This window comes from Amphiprion ocellaris, chromosome 22 (genome assembly GCF_022539595.1).
Source record: "Amphiprion ocellaris isolate individual 3 ecotype Okinawa chromosome 22, ASM2253959v1, whole genome shotgun sequence".
Classification (NCBI taxonomy): Eukaryota; Metazoa; Chordata; class Actinopteri; family Pomacentridae; genus Amphiprion; species Amphiprion ocellaris.
Genome location: NC_072787.1, coordinates 25,918,680 through 25,931,494, shown reverse-complemented (window position 1 = coordinate 25,931,494; position 12,815 = coordinate 25,918,680). Strand labels below are relative to the sequence as shown.

Below are 12,815 nucleotides of genomic sequence, written 5' to 3'. Positions count from 1 at the left end.
GTGGAGCCAATAGAAAAGCCGTCAAAGCTGAAAGGGTTTGTCATGAATGTCCGTATGAAATTTCACTGCAGCGCCTCCAGTAGCTGATTAGACGTTTCACTGTGAACCAAAGATGTCTTGCTCAGGAATATGTCCTTGAAATAGATCTACTGACATCCGTGAATATAGGCCCGTAATTATGATGTTTCAAGCAATAAGTACCAACTTTGATCTGCCTCTAGTGATACAAAAAAAGTCACACGATCATCAAAGTCTGTGGAATTTGTCCACTGAAAAACGCAGATTTCACATCAGTCTATTAGCACTTTTCAGGATATTTAACTTGGGAACATGATGACATTTACATCACACGGATCCTAGTGGACCCTTGTGTACTTGGGGTTGGAAAAAATGTAATATGAGCCCAACCACTATGTAGCTAACTGAATTTAATATTAGCTTTCCAATACAGGTCCTGTTGAAGGATTAAACAACAAAACAAGAAGTATGATGTATTGTTGCATTGAAACTTGATAATGGTAGAAATCCTTAGAAAATGAACAAGTTGCTTCAAACTATAACCGTTATGTTAACAACATTACACAAAATGAATCATAATGTTAGTTAGGTTAGCATAATCCCATTTTTACCACTAATTATAAACCGTGAAACATTAATCCTTGCATGTGCACTACCAGTCAGAAGTTTGGACTCTCCTTTTCATTTAATGTGTTGTTCTTTATTTTCATGTCTATTTACATTGTAGATTCTCACTGAAGGCATCAAAGCTATGAATGAACACATATGGAATTATGTAGTAAACAAAAAAAGTCAAAACATGATTTATATTTTAGATTCTTCAAAGTAGCCACCCTTTGCTTTGATTACTGCTTTGCACACTCTTGTTATTCTCTCCATGAGCTTCATGAGGTAGAACCTGAAATGGTTTTCACTTCACAGGTGTTCCTTGTCAAGGTTCTTTGTGGAATTTCTTGCCTTCTTAATGGGGTTGGACCTCCAGGCTGTGGAAGGACTATCTGACCAAAAAGGAAAGTGATGGACTCATGAAGCTCATGGAGAGAATTCCAGGAGTGTGCGAAGCAGTAATCAAAGCAAAGAGTGGCTATTTTGAGGAATCTAAAATAGAAAACGTGTTTTGACTTACTTCACACTTTGTTTACTCCATAATTCCATCTGTGTTCATTCATAGTTCTAATGCCTTCAGTGAGAATCTACAATGTAAATAGTCATTAAAATAAACAAAAAAGCATTCAATGAGAAGGTGTGTCCAAACTTTTGAAAGGTCATGAATGTAATTCACATACAAAACCGTTCAAAAGTTTGGGGTCACCCAGACAGTTTCATGTTTTCCATGAAAACTCACACTTTTATTCAAGTGCTAACATAACAGCACAAGGGTTTTCTAATCATCAATGAGCCTTTCAACGCCATTAGCTAACACAATGTAGCATTAGAACACAGGAGTGATGGTTGCTGGAAATGTTCCTCTGTACCTCTATGGAGATATTCCATTAAAAATCAGCTGTTTCCAGCTACAATAGTCATTTATCACATTAACAGTGTCTAGATTTCAATTTTTGAAAGTTATTCTAACTGTCAATGCCACAGAGCCTTTTTGCGTAGCTGATTGATTAGCTTTAGATGTTTTCAGGCACCCAGTTTGCGCATTAATGCATTATTTTATCCCCATTTAGTAACTTGAGACTAGCTTGTGATTATTGTGACCTGAGGAAGTACTTTAATTTCATTCTTGCGAATGGGTTTCTGAATAGCTGGTGCAACGCAGCCATGTCTCGGAAACCATGGCGATCAGAAATTAGAGGCCGAGACAATCCAAACTGGAGAGCACTCGAGCTTTTAAAACAATGAGATATAAACAGGACACGAGTGATTGAGAGTCATGACGGTGAACAATGGCGTCGTGGTCTGTGTTTCCGCCTGATGAATGGGTGTTTTTGGCAGCACAGGAAGTCACGACTATATAAGGGCTTTGCGGCCGACGCCCCAAACCCTAATGAGCACGTGCAGAAAGGGTTCTCACCACAATGAGGAGGGGGGTTAGGGGGAGATGTGGTGTCGCTGTCATCAGCACCTCTGGGCCTTCAAAGAAAGCAAAGACGGACTAGATGTGTTTGTAGCAGGCGGCATCATCATCATCATCAGATTAATCTACTGTAATCAGCGTCCCATGTGCGTCTAATTTTGTTCTGGTTCACTGACTGTCTGATCTGATAAACGAGCAGAACACCCCGCTGTCCTGTACATGAGATTAGACACACATTTCATAAAAGCTGCTGACGCTTCACACACACACATGCAGAGAAAAGGTTCTGGTTTTAGCCAGTGATTTTAATAAATGACTTGTGTTGATCTCGCTGGGAGGACTGGTCCACTGTTTCCCAGTGGGAGGGATGGAGGAGGAGTAATGAGGGATGGAGGGAGGAACAGTTTGAAGAGCCGGGCTGAAGTTGGAGTAGCTGCAGAGAGACAGATAGCAGCAGAGAGAGCCAGACAGGATTGGGAATCAAGTTTGTGCTGTTAAATTTAGGGCAAAGTGTGTGAAAGTAGAATTTTTTAAAATTTCAGACAACTTTTGGATTTAATTTTGTCCATGAATTAGATTTATTTTGTCAGATTCAGATTTTTTTTTGTTAATATTTGTGGTCCATTAAGTTTTGAGGCCGTGTGGGTGCTTTGGTGTGTCAGTGTGTGTGTTATAGTAAACCATGGAGCTGGAGCATTTAGGCGGCGGTGGGGTTAAACCTGAGAGGGGCAGCAGCCGACTCTACAAGATAGCTCTGGCCATGTGTGTGTGCCTCTGTGCTGCCCTGCTGCTCGCTCTCATACTGGGTAAGTCCAAACACACACACATTTTCCTCTCATGTCCTACGCTGTAATTTGCAAGGAATTTGATGTATGGTGTAGTACACACGCCGTCCTCAGATTATAGTACATGCAGACTGTAAATAACACAGAAAGCAGGCTGCTGGGAGCAAAGGTCTTTGCGGAGGGCTGGCGGGTAACTGGTGTCCAACTATTTTTGGTTCATGTAAGGTTTCGTACACGCCCACGTGGACACGCAGAACCTTCTCCACAGTGGGAGTCAAAACTGGACTCATGGAGAAGTATATTGCTGCAGAATGGGAAATTATTTAGTGGGGAATTGTGTAGGCAGTCTGTGTGTGATTTTGTTATTTATAGGAGGCAGTGCACATTAATTAGCACTGACATTTTAACCCTCCTGTTGTCCTCATTTATGGGCACCAAAAAAATTGTTTCCTTGTCTGAAAAAAATCCAAAATATTCAGCAAAAAAATTCCCCAAATTTCTGAAAATTTGCAAAACCTTCAGGAAGAAAATTCCAATAATTCCTTAAAAATTTCCCTTGAAAGTTTTATTTAAAAAAAATCCCCCATATTTGGCAAGAAAATTCTTGTAAATGTTTTCAAAAAATGAGTAAAAATCTTCTGAAAAAATCCTAAAAATATCTAAAGTGATTCCATATATATCAGTAAAACTTCTAATATTTTCTTTAAGAACATTCACATAAAAATCAACCAAAATCCAGCAAAATTCACTGGATTTTGGTTGGTTTTTTTTGAATGTTCTTAAAAAACATCTTTAACATTTCTTTTTTCCACCAAAAAATATTCAAAGATTTCTCAAAAATGTTGAAAATGCGGACATCAGAAGTTTCATTGTGAAAACATCTGTTTTTTTTCCACATTTTCAAAATTTAAACTGGGCCAATTTTGACATGCAGGATGACACAAGGGTTAAGTAACTTGTAGGCGGACCAATAATTTACATCCCCAGTCCAGACAAAACAGCTGATATTCACATAACACTGGAATAAGAGGGAAAACGGACGTGACAATAACAAATATTAATATATAAATTAGCACAAAAACCACATAAAATACCAATAAAACCAGGTTAAACTCATAGAAACACAATGGCACATGACTTTGAGGCTGCACAGTTTATTTAAGTGAGAAGTTTCCAGATGTTTCCTGCTGACTAATTGTTCGATCTCTGAGTTTCTGGCAACTTTAACTTTAATGTCTGATTGCACGTGTGCATAGAAATTGCGAATTAGCAGCCGAAAAAAAATCTGAATTCTAGAGTTCAGTTAAAATTTAAAAACAATCCCGGGAAGCTAAAATGTTCAGGTTGATAAAGAAATATTTGCTTATTTGCACTATTTCCCAAAGTAAAGATTGATATTACTCTCATGTCTGAGTTAAATAAGAGGTTAGAGAGTGTTAGCTTAACATTATCTTAGCATAAATCCTGGAAGCAAAGGAAAACAACTCGCCTAGCTTTTTCTGGACATGCGAAAATCTGGTCTGCTCCTTTTAAAGCTCACTTCTTGTTTTTTTTTAAGGGTAGAAATAAGAGGTTGTGGTATTTTTGAAGAATTTTGTATTCAACTTTTTCCCTCCCAGCTGCATTTATGCCATTGATAATCACAACTTTTTCATTTTGATGCATTAATTATTGATTATTTAAAGTAGAAACATGGTAATTAGTGAGCTTTCGACGTGTCAGTAAGCTAATTTTTTGAAGCTTTGCAGAGCCAGGCTAGCTGTTTCCCTGTTTCCAGTCTTAATGCTAAGCTAAGCTAATTTATTTTAACTTCATGCTGCTAATAATCAAATGTCGAATAACTGTTTCTTTAAGACTTCACGTAGTAGTAGTAGTAGTTGTAGCTTTGTGAAACTTTGCAGAGAGCCAGGCTAGCTGTTACTCTGTTTCCAGTCTTAATGCTAAGCTAAGCTAATTTATTGTAGCTTGACGTTGCCAATAATCAAATTCTGAATAACTGTTTGTTTAAGACTTCAGGTAGTAGTAGTAGTAGTTTTTTGAAACTTTGCAGAGAGCCAGACTGTTTCCAGTCTTATTGCTAAGCCAATTTATTGTGGCTTCATGTTGCCAATAATCAAACTTTGAATAACTGTTTCTTTAAGACTTCACATAGTAGTAGTAGCACTAGTACTAGTAGTAGTTTTTTGAAACTTTGCAGAGAGCCAGGCTAGCCGTTTCCCTGTTTCCAGTCTTAATGCTAAGCTAGGCTAATTTATTGTAGCTTCACGTTGCCAGTAATCGAATTTTGAATAACAGTTTCTTTAAAACTTCACATAGTAGTAGTTTCAGCGGTTGTAAAGATGGTTGTGGCTGGGAGGGGTGCCTGTGTTTGTTTGGGTGGGGTAACTATTGTTTTTTTTTCTTTTTTGTGTTATTGAGGGAAGTCAGCATTCTTGTGGCGGCATTGAAGTGTAATTACGCTTTGTGCCGATGCTTGCAGTCCCCACACAGTCACTCTAATGGAAGCCCTCCTCTGGTCTCCAGCCATGCGAATGACCAGACACAGGAATGCTGAGTGGTCGCTTTGATTCCTGCACTTTTTAATGACTTTACAGAGTGTGACGCTCAAATGTGTTTACCTGCATGCATGCGTGTTTGCATCGGTGGCTTGTTTGGTATCTCAGTAATGAACATGAGGTTGGCATTAGCAGTGACACTGGAGCCTCACACATCTGTGTGAGTGTGTGTTTAAACCCATGTGTGCGGGGGGGTTGTTGAGGCCAGGCGGGTTGAAGCCGTGAGTGTGCACGTTGATGCTAAAAGTGGCCACGATGTCTAGCAGCGACTCCAACTAGACAACAAGACCGGAGGAGCTCAGAGGTCAGGCGCTGTGGTGCAACACTCCACTCAGCCGTTCACAATGAGGATTTGGTTTCTAAATCTGTCCTCTCACTTCACGGCCTGCTGCTGCCCCTGTTTGCAGCGGAACCACTTCACAGAGCGGCAGTTTCTGCCAAAAGAGGTGAGAGAAGCTGGCCAACGCTCACCTTCTAGGAAGGGAAGTGGGCAAACCTGCGGTCACACTGAGTGGCGTGAATAATGCATGGCTTAGTCTGTCTTTTTGTGGCGTTTAATTACAAGAGTGTGAATCAGATCTAGTACACCGTTTACATATAACTTCTTTATTGAGTAGCATGGATTGCCAGACCTCTCCCCAATGTAATAAATGTAGAAGAGAGACTGGAACCTATTATCACTATTACTAGCAGTTCAAACTGATCAAAAGATTCTGGGGTGGCGTTTTCCGGGTCAGTATAAGGAGTGACACAGGCCTGCTCATTCTTGGCCTTCCATCGAAATCAGTTGCTTTGACTCGACCAAAACATAAAGACACAAAACATTTAGTCACCGGTATCTGGAACTGAATGATGTAGTATTTTACTTTGTGATCAAAATGACAAAAAAAATTACAAAAAAACAACAAAAACAGGACAAAATATTACAAAAATGAGACACAAAGCGACAAAAAAAAAGGACAAATGACACAAGTGAGACAAAAAAGACACAAAGCAACAAGACAAAAACAACCAATAAAGCGAAACACAAAATGACAAAAATAAGACAAAAAACAAGTGAGACAAAAAGGAAACACAAAACGACAAAAATGAGAAAACGACAAAAGTGAGAAAAAACATGATAAAAAACCCAACAAAAACAAGACAAAATATTACAAAAATAAGGTACAAAATGACAAAAAAAACTATATAGTAAATTACTTTATGATCAAAACAACTTGTCATGGTCTAGAAATTATTTTAAATATATAATTTTTATTCATTTATTTTCCCTTTCTTTCTATTGCAAATGTATTTAAATAACTGACTCTTAATGTACCCTCAGTTTGTTTTCCAGAAAGTACTGGAGATTTGCCTGTGACTTCATAATTTAAAGATAATTCATCAGTGAGATCACACAATGCAGATTCTGGCTTTCCATCCGTAGTGAAGGGAGGCTTTGCTGTTTAGTCTTTCTGCAGCTGTATCAGCTGCATTTTAGTCTGTGTGGATTGTGGGAATGTTGCCCTACTACCCTCCCCTCTGATAACCACTGTCATTTGGTGTAATTATTGCATAAACAGCGGTGGAGGAAGCATTCAGAGGCTTTACTTAAATAAGTGTAGTAGTACCTCACCCAAATGCTGTGGTCACAAATTAACTGAAATGTTACTGTCAGCAAAATGGGCTATAAATAAAGTACTTATTATGCGGAACAGGCCCATATGGAGTAGTATATATGTAGATACCAACAGGTTTCAGCTGAACGTCATCATTAGACCCCTGTCATGTTGTTATTTGTAAACTATTAATCAAAGAAGTTAAATACAGTGTTTGCTTAATGCAACGTAACAGTGACATAAAGTGCATTACACTCAACATAAGTCGGATAATTTCAAGTCATTTGCATGCATGTGTTTTATCAGAACATATATAATAACTGGAACAACATTAAGAATAATCATAAATACAGATTAAAAAGTCACCCAGTCCAAAGATTTCCATCATAACTGCTGAGGTGAAGTTAACTCGACATAAAACTAATAAACCTCGAAGCTATTAAAAACAGGTTTGTTTGTGTGTCTAATCTTCCTCTAAAAATGAACATTTATAACAAAGTATGGCATGTAGTGGAAGAAAACATACAACATGTTCCTCTAAAGCAGGGGTTTCAAACCTGTTTTAGTTCTGGTTCCACATTCAGCCCAGTTTGGTCTCAAGTGACCAGTAAAATCACAGCATAATAACCTATAAATAACCACAACTCCAAATATTCCCTTTGTTTTAGTGCAAAAATGTTCACATTTAAGGAATTGTCTTATTACAAAACATTATAAACAATCTGAAATTTCTTATGAAAAATACATTCAATTTTATCATTTATACATTACGACTTCCAGATCACAGAGTGTCTACAAAGGAACAAAACATTTAGTCACAGTTATATATTAGTCACGATATAGTATTTTACTTTATGATCAAAGCAACAAAAGTCAGACAAAAAAGACAAAAAAACAACAAAGCAAGGCAAAATATTACAAAAATGAGACACAAATCGACAAAAGAACAATGAGCAATCTAGTATTTTAGTTTATGATCAGAACAAATTGTCCTGGTCTAGAAATTATTGGAAATTTATAGTTTTAAAAATTTACAATCTGCAGTTCGTCTTCCATAAATGTCTTCTGTAATTTTTACACTTTACAAAGTCGTCCTGCGGGCCAAACTGGACCCTCTGGAAGGCCGCTTTGGGCCCATGGGCTGCTTGTTTAACACCCCTGCTTTAAAGTAACGCAGTAGAAGTATAAGATGGAAATACTAAAGAAAAGTAAGTACAATACCTCAAAATTGTAATCACGTTACATATGTGAATGTACTTTGAGTCAGCAGTGGATTATAATGGACAGAAAATTGCAGGTGTAACTTTTTGATGAATGAAACGTAAAAGGTGAATGTAAATACTGTAAATACAAAAGCGTCTGTTTTGGCAGAAGAGGTCACATCTATAAAAAGATGGTGTCCTAAATTTATAGCTTTGTCACATTTTACTGTTGATGTTTTTATCTTCTGAGCTTTCTCGACAAAGTTTCCATTTTGCATTTTCCCTGCAAGGCTATTTGTACAGAAGCACATTTATCTAAAGAAATGAGTTTATCAATTGAAAATTATTGTGCAACTTTTGTTTTATAGCCTTTAAAATGTGCAGATTTTGTTTCGTTCTGGGTTAGCCTGATATTTGAGCAAAATCTGCAATTTAAGAAGTTTGAATTGTTACTTTTCACTTATTTTTGCTGAATTTTTACAGGCAAAACATTCAGGGCATTAACTGATAATAAATAATTGAACCATACCTCCTCAGCAATCACTTAATTTTGTTTTTTAAGTTATTGTTTTGGCCTTTATTATAGTGCACAGTGGAGAGAGAAACAGGAAACATGGGTAGAAGAGTGACATGCAGTAAATGGCCATGGGTCAGACCCAACAGTCACCCCACTTTGATGAGACTGTGTTCACCGTGTTCTCCAACTTTTCAAGGTTTACATTCATTTTGTGGACTGACCATGGTTGACTTCCTGTTCAACAAACCCAGTCACCTCTAAGTGCCTCTCAGCAGACTGTTTGTAAACAGTGTTTGTTGTGGAACGAGGTGGTATCGCACCCACACATTTCACAAAATAACACAATCGTCTGAATCCCAGATCCAGTTCCGGTTCTGTAACTGGTGCTTTTACTGCATCCAGGGTGTCATCTGGCAAACCACCCTGCATTTCCACGTTTATTACTGTGATTTTACATTTAAATCGCCGTTCTTCTCCCACAGTGTCTCAAAAATCCAGTCAGGAGGAGTTCTGTCTGACCCCAGAATGCATCGAAGCAGGTGAGGAGTTGCTTTACGTACATTTGATTGGGTTATAATTGAAGCATTTTATTGGTGACTAAAGTTCCTGGTGCTTATTGTAACTATTTTCTCATCTCCACAGCGGGGTCTATTCTAAGCAAGATGGATCGGGATGTAGACCCCTGCCAGGACTTCTATACTTTCTCTTGTGGAGGCTGGTTGAAGGAGAACCCGATTCCTGAAGATTCGTCCTCGTACGGCATCTACCCGTGGCTGCGGCAGCATGTCGACATCCGACTCAAAGGTACGTTTGGCCAGGAATTTTCCATCGGCGCTGAAGAGTGGTTTATACAAAGAACAAATACCAAAGAGGTGAACTTTGCTGCAGTAGGAAATGTAAAAGAAGCCATGAACAAGGTCAGATGCCTTCATCTGTTGAGTGGAGATTTAAGAACACTTCACTGATTTAGCGTCGCACTCCAGTAACATTCCAAGACTCACAAAGAAAGCCTGAACAGTTTTTTAGAGGAAACAGTACAAATTTGCTGTGTTCACACATTTTGCAAACCCACAAAACACATCCTTGCTGTTAAAACTCGTCTGACAAGACTGCTTGAAAAGAAACCTGTTCCCAAGACCTCTCAAGGTTTCAGTACGAAATCAAGCTGGAATCCAATATTTCAGAGACTTAACACATACAAGTATAAAAAACTTTAGGGCTGCACAGTGGCTTGGTGGTTAGCACTTTCGTCTTGCAGCTAGAAGATCCCGGCCTTCCTGGGATCTTTCTGCATGGAGTTGCATGTTCTTCCTGTGCATGGTGGGTTTTCTCCAGGTTCTCCAGCTTCCTCCCACAGTCCAAAAATATGCTGAGGTTAATTGGTGACTCTAAATTGTCCGTAGGTGTGAATGTGAGTGTGATTGTTGGTCTCTATAAGTGGCGCTGTGATAGACTGGTGACCTGTCCAGGGTGTCCCCTGCCTTCACCCCAAGGCAGCTGGGATAGACTCCAGACCCTCCATGACCCTGTAGATAATGGATGGATGGATTTTAAGTTTAACCGCATTTATCTTGGTGTAATAATAGACAACCTTTGACCTTTAAGAGCACAAAAGTGAAGGCTTTAAAAGGCTTAACTTAGAAAGGATGCAGTGCCATGGCTCAAATTGCTAACATTATGCAGCTTAACAGATTGTTTTAGCGTAGTTTTAAGTTTTTAAGGTGCCTAATTATTGTTCGCTATTTGAAAGAGTTGAAACACAGTATTTATGCTACCATTGCAAAGTTTGTGGTTGCTTAGAAATGTCCTTATTTTTGAGAGAAAATTCAATGAAGATAACATTAAATGAATGATAAATCCAGTGTAGACATTGTTAATGTGGTAAATGATTATTCTAGCTGGAAACAGCTGATTTTTAATGGAATATCTCCATAGGGGTACAGAGGAACATTTCCAGCAACCATCACTCCTGTGTTCTAATGCTACATTGTGCTAGCTAATGGTGTTGAAAGGCTAATTGATGATCAGAAGACCGCCATGCTCTCCAACATCCAACCACTGTCCAATGAATCTTTGGGATAGCCCAGATAAATAAGGATGCATTTCTAGGCCACAGGTTCTTTGTAAACCTCATTGTATTGCTGTATTCGATCTTTGCCTAGCTTTGTCTATTTTGCCTTCAGAGCCTGGCTGGATGCCTGATTTCTATTAATTGATTTGAACTTTGACCGCTGCGTACATATCCAATCTCAAACTGTCGTCGTCTCGTGCTAGCCGTTTGAAATAATTGGTTTCAGCATGCAGTGGTGCCATTATCGCGTTTTGTCTAAAAGCCCCTTTAGCCTCAAGCGGATATGATGTCGGGCTGCAGAAGTCTGGTCACTTCTCTTCTTTAAACCTCCACTGTCTCCATTTTTATCTTCCTGTTTTCAAAATTGAAGCATTTAGACCTGTCAGGTTTCATACACCTCTCTCCAGACTCACTGCAGCCTCTTTTTAAATATGCATGAAACTGTTCTCTAAGGTGGTTTCAATTATTACAATATTTAGAGACTGAACTTGTGTCCATGTCTGGAGCTAAAAAATAAGCAGATGTACACATCTTCATATAATTGTTGGACCAGTGAGTGATGACAAAGACATTTTTTTTGTCCTTTAGAGTTACTAGAAGCTCCTTCAGACCCTGACGAACTCCAAGCAGTGACCAAAGCGAAGATCCTCTATCGCTCCTGTATGAATGAAAGTAAGTCTAATCAAGCAAAATTCTCACCCTAAGCAGTCGAAATATCACCTCAAAACAGTCCTCACAATAGTACTGTAACACAAAGCAGCACACACAAAGACACACTGATGGGATAAAGTGGAGCAGAATAAGTTTTATTGATCCGCGTGGCAGAACTGGGTCACTGCAGAAGCAAAATCAATAAGATACATGAGGTGAAAAAAGATCACGAAAAGTAGACGATTGCAATGCCAAACTAGAACAAACCAATAAGTATAATGCAATAGTTGTTACGTGTTTGTTTACAAAGCCGTGCTGGAGCAGTTGGACGCCAGACCGATGCTGAAGACGCTCAAACAGCCGGAGTTCCGGTGGCCCGTCGTGGGCGAAGGGCTGGGCGGAGACTACCAGTGGTCCCAGAGTCAGTGGAACCTGCTGAAGACGCTGGCCGAGATGAGGAACCAGCACAGCAAGAGCGTCCTGATCCGCCTGTACGTCTCACCTGACGACAAAAACTCCTCACACTACATCATCAAGGTCAGACATCGACAGGTCGCTGCTGTTGTCGAAGCCTGGGTGAAAGCTTTTAACGTTGACGTGCAACATTTTTAAAGGGTTTATGTGACATTTTGTAATCAAATGCACGGGTAAAAAGCTAACTGTCACTTTCACACTTTTCTGTTCAGAATAAACAAAAAATACTGTAAATCATGGTTATTCATGAGATTTAGGACGCATGGAATCATGAAATGGAGATAATAGTTGACTGTTCTCAGACAGTCTCTTCTGGAAGCACCACATTTTGATTTTTGGATCAAAAACCTATGTAAATGTTCAGAAAATATCAAACTTGATTTGAAAAAGGGGGCTTCTCAGAGTCTTTTCATTTCCGACAACCAACTCTGATGGCGTGTAATGCCCTGTTAAATATGTCTTTACTCTAGTTTTTGTCATAAGTTCGAAGCAGAGGCAAAACCACTACTGAAAATGGGTTTACTCCATATATTTTTTTATTTTTATTCATTACATTAACTGCTAATTTGTTTGAAATTTCTTCCTCTTTGGTAAAAAAAAAAAAAAACTTCTATGACAAAATGTTGTGGTTCTGCTCTTGCACAGATGTTCTACTTTAAACCTATGAGATTCCATTGTGGCTCTATGTTATACCATTGCGTTAGATTAAAATTCCTTTAATTTTAATTCACTCACAGAAAAACTGATTTAAAACAATTGTAATACTCCATCTTACAAGCATTGTGAAGCTGCAACCAACAAATATTTTCAATTTTAACACATCTCACCTTTATTTTTTACAATAATAAATTGACTGTTCAGTGTATAAAATGTCAGAAAACAGTCATAAAGTTAACAAGCAGCATTTTTAACTGTCAA

At 38.6% G+C, this 12,815-nt stretch overlaps 1 protein-coding gene across 2 annotated transcripts in view; it reads left to right on the top strand.

Annotated features, from left to right (window-relative positions):
* The window catches only part of phex (phosphate regulating endopeptidase homolog, X-linked), a 32,144-nt gene that overhangs the window by 4,617 nt on the left and 14,712 nt on the right, over nt 1-12,815 (top strand). Inside the window, exons 1-5 of one of the 2 annotated variants that reach the window (XM_023291964.3) lie at nt 1,206-2,850; nt 9,184-9,240; nt 9,344-9,505; nt 11,361-11,444; nt 11,734-11,960. In XM_023291964.3, coding sequence (XP_023147732.2) covers nt 2,727-2,850; nt 9,184-9,240; nt 9,344-9,505; nt 11,361-11,444; nt 11,734-11,960 — 654 coding nt within the window. In that variant the 5' untranslated portion in view covers nt 1,206-2,726. Of the gene's footprint in view, nt 1-1,205; nt 2,851-9,183; nt 9,241-9,343; nt 9,506-11,360; nt 11,445-11,733; nt 11,961-12,815 lie in introns of those variants that run through there. The other variant, XM_055007088.1, reaches the window with a different exon arrangement.